We start from the raw sequence: 20182 nt of genomic DNA, 5'->3' as shown, positions 1-20182 counted from the left end.
TTATGACCCCAGGTACTAATATGACACTCAGTTTTATAAGTAGTGAAATAATAGTGATGATGGGGTTTTTTTGTTATTTGTTTCCTTGCTTGTTTTGTTTGGTTTTTTAGCTCAGGAAAAAGTACTATAAAATACTAAGATTTGACAGCCCTCTAGTCTTGTCTAACTTCCTGGGGGAGAATTCCTTAACATTCTCTGTTACTCTCTCACACAGTCTTTTACACAGGAGTTGTGTCCTACTTATTTCAAGTGAGTCAGTTGATAAATGTGTTGTATTTTAGATTACAGGATGGCAGGGTCCCCCTGAGCATGAATTCCTTTCTGAGTGTACATTAAACTGCTTTTGAGATTATGGTAACATTTTACAGGTCTCAATTTAAGACTAAATTTCCTTTATTTTAGATTGCTGTAATCCTCTACAGCCCTAATGTTAAGCAATAACATGTTGTCCAGTGAAGATTTACTTTACTTTTCAAGGTTCCTGATATTAATTCTAGAGATAATGAACACACTTAAAATATAAATGTGAGTCCACTGACATTATCTAGATCTTATTCTTCATCCCCAGAATGATGCGAAGTGCAAGAAGGCAATACCAAATAAGAATAGGAAACTCTGTACCCGGTAGTTACTTAAAGACAAGTTAAATTCCTGAGTCGATTAGGAAGCCATAAATCATTGTAATCTTCTGTGGCATTGAACTTGAACATTGAACTAACAGATCACTTAATCAGATGTGAAATGATTATCTGAATAAAGGTGAGTAGGAAGGAGAGGTGATTATGGGTTGAAGACTTAGTGTAGGCACAATGAGCAGATTAGATTCTTGGAGGCAAGAGAAGTGTTGAAAGAGTAGAGGAGAACGAGTAAGACCTTTTAGACTGGATGCTCAAGCAGGAAGGGCCAGTAAAGAGATTGTTCACTTTGGAAAAAAGTGGAATGATAGGTAAGAAATTCAGTTAGGTGAGAAGGGGCCAAGTTGTGCAGGTCCCTATCCATTGTTGCACTGAAGGAGTGCCCATCTGGAATTATCCATCAAGCATCAAGAGTAGTGATAATGGTGGTGGTAGCGGTGGTGGTGGTGGTATTTGTAATGGTCACCAGTTATTGAGCTTTTATTATGTACCAGGCTCTTGTACTTTTTGTGGATTATCGTACTTGAAGACCTTATTATTATCTATTTTATAGCCAAGGAAAGGAGGCTTAGAAGAGGTTCTTTACTCACCCCAAATCACAGAGCAACTATGTTATGAAGGCAAAATTTGAACCCAGGTAATATTACACCGAAGTCTACATTCTTTAACATTTCCCAATATCACCTCTGTGTAATAAGTATTTGTAGAGAGCAGAAGTTCAGAGGCAGGCTCCTACATTTTTAGAAGAGACATTGATAACTGGAGTCCATCCAAAGTAGGCTTCGTGGGGTGATAAAGAATCCTTGAATCCCTGGGAACACAAAAGAGACATCAAGAAGATAATCTTGTTTGTGAGACAAAGTGAGAGATATGGCTTTATATCCCTCTTTGTTCTTCTCTTCTTCAGTCTTGGTGGGCTGAGTTCCCTCACCATTATATATTCTAGAGATTGAGGAATTACCTAGAAATGTCTAACTGAACCGCAAGATTATTTCAGATGGATGGGATTAGTTTTACCAGTGCCAAAAGAGTTCTCAAGTGTTGTCGTTCAGTGGTCTTTTTTGAATGAGACATCATTTGCTTTTATATTCCACTAAAGCAATCCTTGAAGATGCTGTACACACAAAAGAAAATCAGGGTAACCATAAATTCTGCAGCTGATTTCGAGTCAAACATATGGGATCCTTTGGAGACTTCATGAAGCAGAGGAAGAGGAGGAGAGGCTGGTGTCTGGGTAGCGTTGAAGTTAGTCCTGTTATTGGTCAGGACCTAAACAACAGAAACTCAGTGTTCCTTCTTTTCTAGAATACTAACTATTCTAATATGCCATTTAATAATTATGCTGTTTTAATAATGGCATTTTAGGGACAAAATCCCCTTTCAGTAAAGGAAGACATCTGTTCTAAGTTAGATTCTGATGTCAGAAATGTTAAAATTTCTAAAGGCTTTTTATCTTAGAATAGAGGACAAAGAAGGAAGTTCTGCCCCAGTCTATACAAAATCTTGTAGGGCAAAAAAAAAGAGAGAGAGAGAGAGAGAACACCAGGCAGATTTTGGGGAAGGCAACATGATTTGTGGATATTTTGTCTCCAAGAGGTAAAGGAGGGATGGGGAAGACAGAATCAAAGACCAGGCATAGAAAGGGTCAAAATGAAGTTAGTGGGTATCAGAAGGAGGGATTTCTAGTGTCTGGATTAGATACTCTGATCAGTTTAGCATAATATCTGATAGAGGCTACATGAAATCATTCCTTAATGCCCACCCATTAACTATCACCAGATAAGACCAAATCCAGCTTGACAGCCCAATGCAAGGAAACCTACCTTCTTCAGCCTAATAGGTCTGTCTCCAAAGGCACTGGCCACATTGCCCTACTTCCCATTTTCAGATCTGAAGCCTTCACCCTAAGGTGATGGGTGTCCTTATAAACTTCTGACTGCTGACCATCCCTCTTGGTGCAGATGAAGGAGCTTATTCAATGTAAACTTTTAATAAGATGCACAGATGCTAAAAAGTACATGGTCATATCCTTGTAGACATCATTGTAAGTAGGTGGTGAATAGCTATTAAATGGGAGTTTTACCATGTATAAAGAGATATTCTTAGTTGAGCTGTGGCTTTGAAATATCTTTTTTGCTCTCTGAAGATCAAGTTTACCACTGGATTATAAAATCAGTAAAGGCAGACTATGACTTTTTGGTCACCAAATTGCTCTATCCCCACATCTCAACATTGTAGAATCTTAGCAAAATTTTGTTGAATGTTCTTTCTTTTAATATCCCTGTCATACTTTATTGTTCTCCAAGGCTATCTAGGGGGAAAAATGAGTTTCGAACCTTTGTCTCTGAAAGTCAGTTGGAGCTAACAGGCACTCACTCCTGTTTTGTATTTACTTGTCTCATTTTTGGTAAACTTCTCCCTACCTTGAAGAAATGTACATACATTTAGACTGATTAATGTGCAGATCTTCAGTGCTTTAGTTCTAAGAATTGGAAATGCTTCTCATTGAAGTATTCAACTCCTCAGCATAACCCATTTTAATAATTTTCCAGTCCAGTTTGTGCCAAAAGATGCAGTACATTTCTGACAGGGTCTCTATTAAAGTCTTTCAGTTTGCAATTCTTTTTATCAATCTTCATTTATCCATAAAAGCCAAATTTGACCTAGATGTGTAATGACGGATGACAACACCTTGAGTTTCTAATCCCTGTTCTCCCAATGAATATTGTTTTATCATCTCTTTTTTTTTTTTTTTTTTGCTGTACGCGGGCCTCTCACTGTTGTGGCCGCTCCCGTTGCGGAGCACAGGCTCCAGACGCGCAGGCTCAGCGGCCATGGCTCACGGGCCCAGCCGCTCCGCGGCATGTGGGATCTTCCCGGACCGGGGCACAAATCCGCGTCCCCTGCATCGTCAGGCGGACTCTCAACCACTGCGCCACCAGGGAAGCCCTATCATCTCTTCTTTTTGTAGATTAAAAGTTTACATAAACTTAGAACAGTGGAGTGAAAGCAACAGCCTAGTGCTGGTGGTGTTGACCGTGATTGGCACATATGGCTTGATTATACATTTAGTACATTTGTGCAGGAATGTTTCTCCAGGATTTCCTGAAAGGATGATGCAGTTGAGGTCATGAGAGATGAAGAGATGTTTCCAAGGTCACATACCTAATTCAGGGCAGAGTACAGATCCAAGCCTCCTACCTGACTAGTAGTGAAGTGTTTTATATGCTTGCTTCTTTGTTTGTTTGTTTTTTTACTGAAGGAGGATTATTTGGGGAAATATAAAAAGGCTTTCTTTTAGCATGTGTCTGGAGTCATGTTGTACTATAGTAGAGAAGTCTGATGTACCCTCAAGGTGGCAAGACAGTGGGTCTCTGAATGTGGTAGATCATGTGCCATGTTGGATAAGAGTTTGGGCTTTATGGTCAGGTAGACCTGGATTGAAATTCCAGCTCAGATATCAAGTAGCTGTAGGATCTTGGGCAAGTTACTAACCTCCATGCCCTGCAGCATCCACACCTGAACTTGTTATGAGGATAAAAGGACCTAATACCTATGACATGCTTAGTATATACGTGACACAGTCATGCTCTTAATGAAAAGTTAACTATTCTTAATATTACTTGTTTACCTGGTTATTGATAAAACTCATACGTGCCTGAAGGTGAAACCAGGGTTACGGCAATGGAACAGGGCAAAATGATAACCATGTTTCTTATTAATTTCTAGTTGGAACATACAACAAGCATGTGTATATCTTTGCTTGTTTAGTTTTTACTATATCATCCTGCCTAGAGGAGGATTTTTTTTAGCATAGAAAGAGCTCTTTAGCATGTATGTAGGTCATGTTGTAGCATAGTAGTAGACTGGGTGGTACCCTTGAGGTTCCCCGTATTGAAGAAATTTACAGAGAAAGGTCAGTAATTTTACTTTGTGGTGCATGGATTTCCTTAAGTCAATAGCAGGGAAATATTTTACTATTTCCTACCCTATCCTGTACTCATATCCCTCCCACTTTCTTTTTTATTCTATCACCTCTCCTGAAGCCAAAGGTGAAAACTTCAGATAATTTGCCTATAGACCGTCTAATTTATTTTGGAAAACATTGTTCTAGACTGGTGTCTTCCTCACTTCCATTTATGGTACAATGCACTGTTACAAAAGAAAATCTCAAATAATTTGTAAGTCAGTATATTTCAGTAAGGTCATCCATTGTTTTGCATGCTTTCTAGGTAAGGTACCCCAGTTACAATGAATGCCTGGCCTTACATTGGGCTGGCTGTAAGTCTCCTTGGACTAAATCCAATTCCATTTTCCTTTTTCTACCCCATTGCATTTCCCCAAATTTTCATCTGAATTTGTGATTTTAAGCAGGTATTTCATGGAAGCAGCTATATTTAGTGGTTAAAGCTCTTGTAGTCAAACCAACCCATGTTGAAACCCTATCTGACCGCTAACCATCTGCTGAGCGTTGCAAGTTATTTCACTATTCTGAGCCACAGTTCTCCTGTCTCTACAAGTAATGGTAATAAGTCATAACTCATAGGAGTTTGGTAAAGATTGAATGAATTATTTGTTGACTAAACAGTGCCTAGCAGTAATGGCGATTATGGAGTACTTATCATTTGCAAGGTAATAGGCTTTGTGTTTTACTTGAATTACCTCATTTAGTCCTGGCGTCAACCCTGCAAGGTGGGTATTATTATTATTATCATCATTTTACAGATGAAGAAACTGACGTCCAAAGAAGGTAACTAGTTCACATAGCTTGTAACTGATAGAGCCTGTACTTATGGGTCAGAGGTCAGAATCAGAACCACATGGGTGGAATTTTACAGCACCTCAAAGTCAGGATCATATGTTGTTTTTCTTTGTATCTTGACTCCTCTTTTTGACCTCAGGAACCAAAACAACATTTTGTTTTGTGTTGGATGAGTTCTCACAATATGAGGATTGAAGAATAATTTTCAAACATTTACAGCCGAGACAATGGAATGGGCCAGCTTGCAAAAGAGGAAGCTCCCTGTCTTTGAAAAGTTTCAAGCTGCTGTTGGCTGACCTCTCAGGTCCTGTCCGCTTCTAAGATTTTATGGTTCATTAATCTCCTTGGCATGTCCACATTACATAAGGTGCCTTTCCCTGCTGCAGGAGAGAGGAAGATTACCTGTCTGTGGTTTATGTGTTAAATTGTTCCGCCTTCACTCTTAAAAATTAAAATCTCCTACACAGGATTCTACCAACAATTATTGTCTGAGCTCTATTAAACAATCAGATTCTCATTTCTACTCCTATTTTTAGTTTTGAGAAGCTGCTTCAGTTTCTTGTTAAAAAGTACTGTAAGCCTCATGTAGCACCATTATTAAGAAATGTATTCTACAATATGAATGGAGTGCTAGATGAATTTATGTGAATTATTCCATGTTTGAGAAGGAACCATTAGGTACTTGTTCTAAATAAAATTCTTTAAGGTAAGGAAATTGCAAATGTACAGTTTTTCCACCCCTTCTCAAAACCTTTGGCGTCGTCTGGGCAGCTAGCAATGATGATTGCCCTGAAGATGAGATTACTGTGGCACTTTCTAGGTATTCCAGATCTTTAATTATTTTTAATGTCAGTGCCAAATGAAACATTTATGGAAAAGCTCACAGTTAAGCCAAGTAGGTTGAAGATTTATGCTTACATTGGTGAAATGTCAAACATTATATGGCAGTACTATTTTTTTTTTTTGGAGACAACAATTCTCTTTTCCCCAATTTTTCATGACTCATCTTTTCTTAACTCATCTTTCTTACAGTTTGAAACTTCGTCTTTAGAGAATCAAAAAAGCTTTCTTCATCATTTTTTTCTCCAATTCACAAGAGCTCCACTTTTAAGTGGAAGAAATAATGTTAGTTTTTCCACAGGGATTGATTATAAATTCCTTCTCCATGTTGAATTATACTGGCCTCTAGTGGTTACCTGTCACAATTATGTTTCATATTGCTCTTGCCTTAACTCACTTATTGTAACACTATACCATATATTTTAATAATTTTTGAGAATCTGTATTGAGCAGCACAATCAGAGTTGTCAGAGGTTTGAAGTAGATTTCATCATGAAATTGATTAAACTTTATGTACCTTGTGCATCTATAAAGACAGCCATTTGAAACTACAGCATAAAACTGGGCTGGAATTCCTATTCTCACACCTGCCTGGGCAGAAATTACGATCCTCCCAGCTGATAAGAACTTTGGAGTGAAGCTAGATGACAGGGTGTGAAAGGAAACCTTACAGATCACACACACTGTGAGGCAAAAGTGTCAGCTTACTGGGGGTACACAAGAAATGGGAGATGACCTTAACAAGTCTGGAGCACCTTAGAAGACTATCCCAGGGTTTCTGGACTGAAAACTTGGACATGATTTTTTTCAGAATAATCTTAAAAATAAAAAGAAATTTAAAAAGAGGCACTTCAAGGCATTTGTAAAAATGTGTCTGTCAATCAAGGAGATTCCCCTTTGGTACAACATGAACAGTAATTAAGTAGATTCAAGACTACCCTTTGGATCTAGCACATAGGAAAGTACACATTCAAGAAATAAACTCATGCTGAGGGACTGTGTGAGATGGATGAAGTGGGCTTCCACAAACAAAGGGATTTTTGTCCAGGTGTTTCAGAGAATAAAGAGCAGTTGCAGATGTAGGGTAGAGAGAAAGAAACTCTAACATATCAGAAAGCAAATGCTTATCTAAACTATGTGGATCCAGGTAGTGTGTGTGCGGGTCTGGCCTTACCAGGTGCTGTTCACTTCCTGAAAAGCTATGTGGATCTTATGTGATTTGAGAGCTTCTTTTTCCTTCTGTACATTTTTTCTTGTTTATAAAGCCATCCTACACCTACTCCCTTGGGGTGTATTTTATTGTTGACCATTAATGGCTCAGTGACACAGTTTATTGATAGAATAGTGTGACTTTTGAGATAAATGTCAGGCCACTACTTGCAGCTGGGTCATTGGAGTTTCATGGAAGTTAAACATCATCTTTTGTCCAAGGCTGCAGACCTACATTTTTACTTATTAACCATCTTTTCAGGTTTGTCTCCCTGTTACTTGTGTTCCTTTAGGCAGACTGGGAGGCCGCATGGGGATTCGGACTTACTGAGCCTGTCTTTCATTATGCTGAAAATAAGAATTGCAAGTCACCTTCTAGACGGGCCTTCCTTAGTTTTTGTTTGCAGCTAATAAACCAAATGAAGTCATTTCAGTGCTGAGAAGCTCATTTTCACCTGACAAGCTACCATTTGTCATTTATAATGGACAGAACCCAAGATACTAAAGGTTTTTGGCTTGTTTTCCTTTTCTGGCCTTTACCTTGGGTGTAGATTCAGACAGTTAATGAGCAGTAATTTCTGATTTGTAGGTGCTAGCCATCTCCCAGAAAGAACAAGAGAAAGTGTTTGAAAATATTCATTAAATGGCTTAAACTGAGTGTTCAGATTTTTCTATTTATTTTATTGTTTAATTCATGTCCATGGATATGTTGTAGAGAGAGGAAAACTAAACTAAAATTAAGCTTCCAGTTCTAGAATCTGTTTCAGCCTCCAAAGAACGGATTTTCTCAAATTGAAGCTGAGTTGGTCAAAATAGGATGTTATCAGTCTTGCTAGGAAATTATGGCTCACTCAGCTCAGTATATGGAGGAAAGTTTATTTACAAAGAGATTGATAATGAGAGGGGGGGTAGCGGGTATACAAACCATAAGAGAAAGTACAAGAGCCTGGGGCAAGTCTGAAATGAAGACTTTCTCCACCTTTTGTGAAGGGACACAGCCACTCAAGACAACCTTGCTGGGAGGGACCTGGAGGAATAGAAACACCCCAACTTCCCTCTCCTCTTGCCAAGTCTTCCCGGATGCCAGCCGGGGAAAGGAGCTCATTGATGCAGGCCCTGGAGTCAGCCCTCCGGGACCCAGAGGAGCAGGGTGGGAATGCAGACTTACAGCACAGATAGGTCCCAAAGGACATCCTTTGATTGTCTTTTGAGTATGTGCCTCAGGAGGTAGAGTGTTCTGAATCCTTTTGTAAAGGGAGTCTAACAACTTGAGAACTCCACTGAGGTCTGCAACAGGTTAACCAGAGATGGGAGATAATCAGTGATTTAGACACTGAGGTACAAAGAGTTTGGTTAAATTTCATTCCTATCAGACTGTGGGGAGTGCTTTGCCAATGTAGTTTTTAATTTGCTCCAGACATGGTGTTCAGACATTTGCTGAACAGCTAAATAAATATATCAAACTTCCACACAACAGATTACAGCGAAATTTTAAAATATTGTCTACAGCAGAGTTGTTTTTTGGTGACAGTGACATCTGATGCTGCTAGTAGATGTAGAATGAATTCTATAGATTTTCCTCTCCTCCTGATTTTAAAAATTACCAGGCAACCGTCCTGCCCAGACATTTTAGAAGAGCCCTAATTCAAATGGGATATTGATTTTTAATAATTTCAGGTATTTTAAGTGGTACCTTTTTTGGAGTTTTCATTGGTTTATGTGTTTTGCCTGAATTAATTCACCTGAATTAAAAATTTTGATGCTAAAGAATATTACCTTCAATGACAGTTTTGGAATTTAAGATTCTGGGTGTAAGGTTTGGGGTTGGAGGTCATTTTACTGGGATGAATAAAGGGTGGGACTTCAGGAAATAAACTGGAAGCTTGTTCTTACAAAGAAATATGGCAGTAAACTGATTTTCCCAAATATACTGATGAGATCCGTTATGAAAAGAAACATATGTATGTGTTTTAAAAATTATTTTACTTAAAAGAATTTTAACATAAATTTTAGTGTATAATTAATAGCTTATAACTTATTGAGATCTTAGCTGGAAGCTTATATTTTTACTTTTCCCAGTCACATATTTTTCCATTAGGGGTTTTGATAAGAATCTTTGTCAACCCCTTGTTTTTCCAGAAAACTAAATGATCAGATAGATTTGAACAGATGTATGGGGGCATCACAGGATCATTACACGCCACCTTCATCTTACATAGACTTGTTATTTACAGAAACAGTGGGTTTTGCGATTAACTAAATTTATGTTCATTTCTCTGTGGTGTGAAGTGTGAATCTGTGTGGTCCTAAATTTTGGCTCTGTCTGCCTAGCTAATTTTTTTCTTTAATTGATGTCAGTCACGTATAAAGGCAAAAAAATCACCCATAGAAACATTTTTTTCCTTTTCTGTAGGAACAGTTACCCTGTGGAGATTATTGTGTTACAACAGTAGACAGATAGACATCCTGTTCATAGATTAATAAATGGGTTCTTCACCAAGTTGCCAATTTTATGGGTGTTCTCTGTATTAACTCTCCAACTAATGATGATGCAGTATACATATTCACATTCATCAAGATGACATAAGTCTGAGATGATTGGACAAAATACTGCTCAGAAAGAATGTGCCAATAAATATTCTTAATCTGCACCAATGTAGCTTCCATTACAAATAAAATATAGATATTGCATTATGAGCAATGAGTGTCCTGCCTAGAAAACAAGTATCTGTTAAGCTGGGAAGGCAGTTTTGTAACCAAAATATTTCTTAACAGTCAATTTTAATAGCTCATTTCTTAAGTGAGCTCTCTCTCTGTCTCTGTCGCTGTCTCTCGCTGTCTCTGTCTCTCTCTTTCCTGAAGCCTTTTGAGGCTTCCAGTGAAAGCGTAAAACCAAAATCCCCTTGCTCTGTTTTTTCTTTTAGCTTCAAATGGCTCTGTGGCCAAATTACACATCATAGTAGTTTTTGCAAGAGCTATTTTAAACACAGGGCACTCAAAAAGAACCTTGCATTTGCCATTCTAAATGCTCAAGTGGTTTTTGTAATCCTGGCAATGGTTCTGATTCTCAGTTCAAAAGGATTTGGAAAATGTCTCTGTAAAAAGATAAAAAAACATGTCTGTGCAGTTCCCTTGAATCTCTGTGTTCTTCATTCCTTTTAATTTCTTGTCTCCTGTACCTGCTTTTAATGCCAAACAATATTTCCATCTTTAGATTTTACCTTCTCCTGAAAATCCTGTTAATAGTTGACTTTAACAACCACCACCATGTTTACTGACAACTGGGGAAGCATTTGTGTCCCACAGTTTGACTGGCCGAGGCATTCACGGTTGCTGTTCTTGATTATAAAAGCCTTCCAGTTTTGCAGATACTTATAAATATAACCTAAATAGTGCAATGATTGGCATCTTTGGGGAGAAGGACCCTAGATTCCTGTGTCACCTAACCACCCAATATACCAGCTCCTGAACACTTTTCTTGACAGTTCTCTGGGGATCAAATTTTCCACCCTTTGACTCTTCTGCAAAAAATGACTAAAGTTGGGTATGCTAAGTTAGAACACAGATCCTCCGCTAAAGCTCTCATAAACTAGAATCCATACTATTTGACCAGATTATTTTTTTCATGAAGCACTATATAAGCCTAATGCCTCACAGAATACACTTCAGAAAGTTTTGACTTAAGGAAATAGGCACTCGCCTTGGGAGCAAGTATGGCTTTATAATTTATATGGTTCAGTATGCATAGTATCTTTTAACGTGTTAGAATAAACCAGTATTCATAATGGAAGGTGCCTTGGTCCTATCTAGTGCTGGAAGTGCATATTCAATTTTTTAAAAATTTTAATATACCTAAACATGCATAGTTAATGAGATTGTTAGTGATCATGCTGGATGTGAATTGGGTTTTCTGACTGTCTGATATTTTCTTTGTGTTGAATAAAAGCCATTAAAAGAGGAAATTGTTGACAGACTAAATCTTTAAGTACTAATTATCAAAATATGTGTTAGGTAACTCCAAAGTTAGGGAGACAAATCTGTAACACACTTGCTTTGAGTCTTTCCTCCACCACAATAGCAGGCATTGTTAATAGGTCACAGAGCTCTCTGAACCAGGACGTGGCTCCATCATTAGTCTCAACGCAGCACTTTGAATAGCCGCTCACACAGAGTTACCATACCTCCCACTGGCCATTCCATGGTCTGATATTTAAAATCTGTATCAACAGTGATGTCTCTAATGGCATAACTCTCCATTAGAATTTCCCTGATCATAAAAATAGAAATAATAGCTTTGGCAAAGGGATAAATTTCAACGCATCAGAAAGGGGAAAAGGGGGGCTTACCAGTCTGCAGAGAGGGGTGTTATAAGGACATCTGTCCCAGTTCAGGAGGGACTCTGGGTTTTGGACTTACTCTTATAGCATCATGACCCCTCCATAGTCCTATCTAAGTAGGGATTGCAAACCACAAACTCTGGACAACTCTTTTATCAGTAAACAGGGAACATTTTGGGTTGTGAAGAACCAAAACCATTGGTCCACAAAACTATGAAAGATATCTTACCTCTGGTCCATTTTAATTGAGCAGTGAGATTTGAAAACAAGAAATAGTTGGACACCAGAATATAGAACTCAGGACTGTGCCCTTGAAGCTTGGAAATAAAACCAAAATAGAACTGGGGCTCTTGATTAGTCGTAGAAGTGACTGAAAGACAGTAGGAGGGAGTGGAAAGACCATGGACTTTGAAGTAAGACTGACTTGGTCCAAATCCTCACTCCACTGCTTAATATCTATGTGCCCTTGGACAACTTATTTAAGCTCCTTGAGTCTCAGCTTACTTGCCAGGGAAGGTTGTAGTTCATCACTCTTAGCACCTAGGAAAATTAACAATCAATAAATGCTAATCCTCCATACCATTTTACTTATTCTAGTGAGGAGAAGATTGCAGGATACACGTATGGTGAAGAATTCAGGAATAAGTAAATAGAACAAGGATGATTTAGACACATTTTCCTTGTTTCACCCTGGGTAGTCTCAGAGGTCAAGCTTAATGGAAACTTGGCTCTCCAACAAAATATTGTTCATCCATCAGATGTCATTTCCATGCTATCAGTTTTGGGATAACAGATAGATATTCCAAAGTTGGAATAACATGGTTGGGTGTTTATCTTGATTAATTAAAAATGCTGAAATGTTGTTTGGGATTAAGACTGATGTTTAAGATATTTCCTTTTCTGAGCTTTTCAGGTTGGATTGTTTACTCATTAAAAGCATTTCTTCCTTGGAAGAAACTAAAAGGGCAGAGTGGGCAGGTGTTTTTCAAGAAATACTGTTGTTCTCATGTCATTTGTAAATCTGGACATCATTTGCTTTAACCCAAGGATCCTAGGGTTTGATTTCATACAAAAGAAAATAATTCAAACTTGAAGAATAAACAGAAAGTAGAAAAGCAAGCTGTAGAAGCTCACTCAGATTTCAGCAAAAGGCAAATCTGGTCCCAAGTGGACTGATCTGACGGCTTATTTGTAAGATTACAGCAAATCCCAAGATTGAATGCCTCACCTGAATCACTTCCTTATTGACTGAATCCATTTAGACTCCCCTCTAATTTAGCAGAGTGTTTTTATTAAAGCCAGGCATACAAACATCAATTTCCCAAGCTGCATCTAATTTCCTTCACCATTTATTTTCCTTCGTTGGCCGCCAATGCATTAGAAGACATGACTAGAATTCAGCAGGAAAATAAAAACAACCACAAAAAAGAGAAAAACAGTTCCACAAAAACAGATGCTTAAATAAGAGCAACAACTTTCAGAATTAAAATAACTTGTGATTAAAAGAAAGTCCTTATCTTGCCTAATGTAAACATGCTTGCTTGATTTTTATCAGCAGTGCCTACTGCACTGGGACTAAATTAGCAACCTGAACTGGAAGAAGCAGACAAAACCCAGTAGTCGCACTTACTATGCTTAATGTGTACACTACAGTGTGTTTTAAATGCAGTATAGTACTTAACTATTTGCAATAATCGTTTCAAAATGGCAGGCTTATTGCTGAAGTCTTTCTATTTGTTCGTTTCCAGCCAGTGTCAGGGAGAGAAAAAGAATAAAGCAAAGGCATTCAAGTCATTTTATGAACTTGTTAAAGGTACAGGTTTGTTCCAAAGGAATGATATTCATGTTGGAATGGACACATTTATTTAATCAGCCATCGCTACAGCCTAGGTACATTAATGCTGTTGGTGAGAGCAAGAAAATGGTCCAACAAAGGAAGAGAACTTAAAATCTGAAAACTCACTATCAAAGAAATATCAAATGATGCAAAGGAGGAGTGATGGTTGCACTGAATTTGAGGATAGCCATCAGTCAAATTGTGTCGGTGTCAGGGGGTGGCAAACTATGGCCCATGGGCAAAATCTGGCCTCCCACTTGTTTATGCGAATAAAGTTTTATTGAAACACAGCCTGCTTACTCATTTAAATATTGTCTGTGACCGCTCTAATGTTGCAACAGCAGAGTTGAGTAGCTGGAACAGAGACTGGCCCTCAAAGCCGACTAGCCCTTAACAGAACAAGTTTGCTAACCCCTCATGTATGTCAGCAGCGCCTCTACGATCACCCAGCTGTTCCAGACAGCCCTGCGTGTGGTATGGTAAAACAAACCCTGGTTGAAACTATGACTCCTTAATAGTTAAGAGACCCTGAACTCTCAGAGCCTCAGTCTATCCATGAAATAGAGGTTATAAAACCTATCTTATAAACTTAACGTGAGTGTACTGTGGATGATGCTGAATAAATGATAGTTTCCTTGCCAGATGCCCTGAAGTCTTTACAGGTGTCTAGAAATCAAAGGCTTTTCAATCCCCTACTCATGGTGTTTGCTCTGTAAGACTGATTTGGTTCCTGCTGCTGTGGTCCATCTCATTTCCCACCACTTCACTTAGCAAGCCCCAGCCTCCTGTTACTCCTCCAGGTTCAGTTTACTTTCTCAAAGGCACCAAGTTCTCTTCTGCCCCCTTGACCTTTGCCCATGGTGTTCTCTTCTCTCAAAGTACTTACTCTTCATTCCTCTCATACTCTACCTGCCCTCTTCCAGACTGTCCTTCAGATCCTACGCTAAATGTCACTGCGTACACGAGGCCCTCCCTGACCACCCAGTGTAACATGAGTCCTGTCCTATGATCTCAAAATACCCAAAGTCTCCCTCCCCTTCATAACCGATATCATGGTTTACGATTTCAGATAATGGATACAGAACATTTTTTGGTCTGTTTTAGAAAAATCTTTCTTGTCAGCCTAGCTACTGGACCACACTCAATGGTTAAAAGAGTGCCTAGCACAGAGTAGGCTTTCAAGAATATATTGTTTCATTCAGCAATCTGTCAATATTTGCCTGTCATTAAAAGGAGTCAGGATAACCTCAAAGAAAAAAAAACAAAACTGAAGTTTTGATTCTGATCACATACTAGCTGCATAATTTGGTACAAGTCACTTTTACCTGTCTGAGCCTCACTTTTCTCATCTGTAAAATGGGATAGGTGTTACCTACCTCACATGTTTACGGCAGAATCCGATCTGGTAATGAATGAGAAAATACTAAGCAAAGTACATACTGTGGGACCTCAGTAGGTTTGCTGGCTCCAAAAGATATTTGATGGTAAAGCTGTAGCCCCAGTGATTCTCCAGATCTTTGGTACTCTCAGTTTTCTTTTCGGTAAAATGGGGATAAAAATTATATCCGTCTCATATACTACTTATGTGTTAAATGTGTTAATATATGTAAAAATGAATACTGCCAACCACCTGATAGATACCTAGTAAACATTAGCTATTGTTGTATTTGTGATTATTGTTAATCTTTCAATTCTTAAAGATTATGAACACTTTTCTGGGGAAAGTGCACATTCTAACAAAATTCTGTAAATAGTTGCAAAGAGTTCACAATTCCCCTGTGCTATCTCTATATGCTGCAGGTTACCCTTTGCCATTATCTGCCTTTGAGGCCAAATTCTAAAGAAGCAGCTTAGTCGAGGACTTACCTAAAATTATGTCCCAAAATTGTGTGTGTGTGAACTTATCTGACTGAGCTTGCCTAACGTTCATTAGATTCTGAAAAGGATTATGTTCCCCAAAAAGGGTTTTAGTTGGGATTTTTGTTTGTTCATTTAGGGTTGAGAGGAGCTTGATAAATACCAAAGGCTGTAGCTTTTCTTCTTTGGAAGTTAATTCTTTACTTTTAATTGTGGACTGACATCTGCAGCCAGAGTGTATTTTGCAAAGCCAAATACATGCAGACATTTGAAAAACCTGCATTTGGACTGCCCGGCCACCTGCACAGCTGCCAACAGCTGCCACCACAGACTCCTCCTTGGGACCTGTGCAGTGGATCTGGCTCCATAACTGCCTTGCTAGATGATCTTTCCTTTTGTGAAACAGTAAATAGCAACCCTTGTAATCCTCCGCCGAAAATGTAGAAAAGCCTGCTCCTGAAAGCACCTAGGAATCTTCTGGGAGAGTTTCGGATTCGTAAATAGACCTAGCACTGACTTTTTAAAAATATGCCCTTTGCCAGGGGGGAGAAAAAAAGACTATTAAAAAGTTTCTATTGGTATTGTCATGGAGCAGCAATTAGGGGTTGTAATAATAAATGAACACGTGAGGCACACATTGAAAATTTGACATGCTTTATAAGTGCCAAGTAATAATAATGATGTCACAAGGCTTTCATTTTCAAACTGTCTTAATTTCATTCTCAGTTTGAGATTGCAGATTCCAGTAGTTAATTATTGGCCCAGAGTGAAACCTTAGATCAGATTTCCATTAAAGTGCGTGACTGAAACAAATTACTTTACAGGAGGACAGAATGGCATTGTCTCTGGTGGTGTGGGGTCTTCCCATCACTCCTGGTGGTGATTTCCTCTTGGTGCTCCGTGATACGCCACATGTCCTAAATGATCCCATGTCCCTGAGCTGCACAGCGTGTGTACTTCTGTGTCTTGCTGCTCTTGTAAAAATTCTAACTTCTTTGTTAGTATCAAACTCTTTTTCTCCTCTCTCTCTCTCTCTCTCTCTCTTTTTCTCTGTGTCACATTCTCTTATGCTCCCTCTCTCACTGCTGGTCTTTCTCACTGTCTCTCGTGCTCTCGGATGGTTGCTCTGTATTTCTCATCTCATGTTTGCTCATGCATTCACTCTTCTCTCTGTCCCTGTCTCCCTTTCCCATCACTCCCCCTCTACCCCTGAGGGAGACTTTCAAAGCTTGTCTTCACCCAGCTCTGGGAAAACAAGGAATAAGGCAAAAGAACCAAGTTCCCATCCCTGGCCTCTAGTGCCTGCCACTCTTTACCTCATCTGGATTTTCTCAGGTTACTTCCCCATTCAGCCCGTAGGTCCTGAATGAACTAACTTGGGTGACAGCTCTGCCTTCATCCTGGCTGCCCTCTTTTACCTAAGTTCCCGCTCGCTCTTTCTCTTTGTCACCTGGAACATCACTTCTTCCAAAAGGCCCCTCTCGCTACAGCAGTCTGTACCACTAGTGTTGCCCTGGTCTTAGCTCCGTGAGACTAAGGAGCCAGGATTGTAATTGCCAGTTTGCTGGTCTGCCTCAGACTAGTCTTTGAACTCTTTGAGGGCAGTGATGACATCTTATTCATCTCCATCTCCCAAGCACTAAACTCTGTGCCTGGTTTGGGAGATGGCCATTAAGTGTCTATTGAAATTAATTTCATTCACTGTTGAAACCATTATTTATTAGGTGATTACACTATGTCATGGATTGTGCTAGCTGCTTATAAAAAAAACTCCTGTTGTAGAGGAGCGCAAAGGTGACCCACACAGGTGTTCTATCTTGGGCATGGGGATACAGGGTGAGAGGTGAATATACTACATTGGAGAACAGTTGTCCTTTTTTCAGCACACCTAGCAAAGCCACCTATTCATCCACCATTGGAAAAGAGGGCTTTTCCTTGGGTTCAGTACCAGTTGAAGTGGTTGGCTCACTTTTAGGTACACGTTGTTGTATGAAGAGTATCTGTATTTGTCAGATGCTCGTTAAACACAATGAGATAACTGACATGAAGGACTCATGGGAACTGATACTAAATGAGGCAATACCAGAATCACAGCTCATATCTGACTCTTGCTCCAGGGTATACATCTACTGAGAAGCATTGGATCACAGGGCCAGGGGCATCTTCCTGCCTCTTGTGCCTCACTCCTGCCTATGTGGATGACTTCACATATGTTTGCTGTGTGTGGTGTGCCTACTCTATAGAACAATCATACTGTTTTAGATGGATTAAATAGAATAATTCACCCTAACTTGATGACACAGAAAAGCTTCACTGAGAAGTTGTTGACATCTGAACTCATCCCTAAGGAATGTGCAGGTTGCACCATGGCAGAGGTATAGAGGAGCCACTATGTACTTTACTAGAAAGCTTAGTTCTTCTACAGAAACTGAATGAGCCTCAGCTCTTTCTGAGTTTCTCTCTTGGATCCTGTGGAGTCATTATTGCTCTTGAGTGGTTTTTGTCTTCCATTGTTCTGGCAAGCTCCTCTCCATCCCACAGCTATTTGAAAACTACTGCTGTACCAGGCCTCAATACTAACAGCATTTAATAGCCATCATTAGAAAGCAAGCTTCTGCTTACCAGTCAGCCTGCTGTGAATGGTAATGGGAGATTTCTTTTTTGGGAGTAGCTCCAGTGTCTAATTGGTTTGGAAAATATTGCTCATTTATTTTATTCTTAAAACATTACCTTTTTACTGAACTTCAATAAGTTTGTGTTTTTGTTGCATTCAAATTCAACATAGCTGCAGTCTACTGAAAGGTTTTCTTATACTTGCTGTCTAGGTAACCTGTCCACTTTCACCATAGCTTGTTGAAATATATGCATGTGTAAATATCCATTAGGTACCTTACAGGCATGTAATAAGCATCTCACATGTCTTATTTAGGCCTTTCAACAACTTTATGGACTAGGTACTATTACTCCCATTTTATAGGTGAGGAAACCACGTTTGAGGCAGGGTGTGGTCCTTGCCCAAGATTCCAGCTCTAGCAGCTGGCATGAATGAAGAATCAGTAGGCAATCTAGAGCCTGACTTTGAGCCTTACCACTGCTACTTGTTAGCTATGTAACACTGGGACACATCATGTGAATTTTCTGAATGGCTTTATCAGCTATAGAGGGCTAACCATCACTGTACTTACCGTACTGTAATGCAGGGATCAAAATTAAAAATGAGGGTTCATGTAATGGCACTTTTTAAAGAGTTAAGTGCTGAACAAATGTAAGGTATCCTTTTCTCATATATTTTGTGTAGTTAATTTAGCATATTGAAATAATGGGATTTAAAAATGGCATGCAGCACACACATATATGCTTTGCAATTAGTGTAGCATAATTTAATTGTGACTCCATTGTTGGAATTTTGATGCCTCCAGCTTGATGAATAGCTGTTATCTGTGGGTGTTATCAATTAATCTAGGTAATGAATTCTCTTCATTATCTCGTTCTTCATGTTAATTATACAGGATTTTCTTATAACTATTTATCAAGTCAGGGCGAGTACAATTTTGTTGGCCCACATGCCTTTTAGTATGGAATATGTATAAGCAGGTTAACATGATGGGTTTAAATTTACATTTCTGAAAAATTCTAGTCAGTGGCTTGACTTTTCTTATATCCTTGTAGTGTGAGCTTGTATCTTTTTATTTTGGGGGTCTTTTTTTTTTAATCAAAAAGGTCATTATCTAAGATAATTAAGCTATCTCTGACTTATGAGAATATACCTCTAGCATACCAAAGAGGTATTAAGGAAGCATAGAAAAATTGGAATTTTTACCTAATAATACAAAACAACAAATAATTAATGTTACTAGTTTTGAAATATTTTATGAGGTACCAGGACAGGTAAAAATTCAAGTATAAGCCATGGACGGAAAAGACGTAACTACATGAAATTTTAAATGTCACTATGCATAAATAACATCCATTACATCTTAACATATGTTACATCTTACAGAAAAACCCAAACGAACTTTCTGGCCAGCCCAATATAAGACACAGCAGAAGACAGTGTATAAGAAATGAGTGGTGACTGAATTCATTTTGAATTCAGAGAAGTGATTGATAGGATAATCTGGGTTAATATGGTAATGTTATATATTGATATTTATTAATTAAATACTAAATTTTAACTTCAACATTTTCTGGGTCTTGTTTTATAGTTCCTATTCTGTTTTTTTTTTAAAGATGATTATTTTAATTGTCTCTGTTGTTTAGCCAATTATTTGGGGGAATGTTGACTGTCAGCATTTTGATGGGCACCTTCCTATTTTTTATTTCAGGTTGAAGCCATCCTGGTCAATATTTTTGGCGGAATCGTCAACTGTGCCATCATTGCCAATGGGATCACCAGAGCCTGCCGGGAGCTGGAACTGAAGGTGCCGCTGGTGGTCCGGCTTGAAGGTAAGTTACTGTAGATTTCCACAGTGCCAGTACCCGCCTTCTTCAGGATCAGGTGACCAGCATGTTCTGCATTCACAAACTTCCTGAGACAAACATTAGGAAACACTGGATTACATAAGATGAAGCAAATGCAGTACTTCTCTGAGCTTTTAATCTGCATTGCAGCTCTCCAAGAATGGCACATGTTATGAGTCTCCGAATTTTGCAAACATATTCCAGGGTGGAGCCCTTTTATTATGAATCATATCATGAGATTAGT

At 38.8% G+C, this 20182-nt stretch overlaps 1 protein-coding gene across 6 annotated transcripts in view; it reads left to right on the top strand.

Moving 5' to 3' along the window:
* SUCLG2 (succinate-CoA ligase GDP-forming subunit beta) overlaps positions 1 to 20182 on the top strand; it is a 318185-nt gene that overhangs the window by 215533 nt on the left and 82470 nt on the right. For all 6 annotated transcript variants that reach the window (XM_089919541.1, XM_089919540.1, XM_089919542.1 and 3 more), the window contains one exon: positions 19803 to 19923. In XM_089919541.1, the coding sequence (XP_089775667.1) occupies positions 19803 to 19923 (121 nt within the window). The remainder of the gene's footprint in view (positions 1 to 19802; positions 19924 to 20182) is intronic.

The sequence above is a fragment of the Delphinapterus leucas genome, chromosome 10 (genome assembly GCF_059928025.1).
Source record: "Delphinapterus leucas isolate spDelLeu-1000000601 "Yukka" chromosome 10, BTC_Dleu_Yukka2, whole genome shotgun sequence".
Lineage (NCBI taxonomy): Eukaryota > Metazoa > Chordata > Mammalia > Artiodactyla > Monodontidae > Delphinapterus > Delphinapterus leucas.
This window is presented reverse-complemented; position numbering and strand designations above follow the sequence as displayed.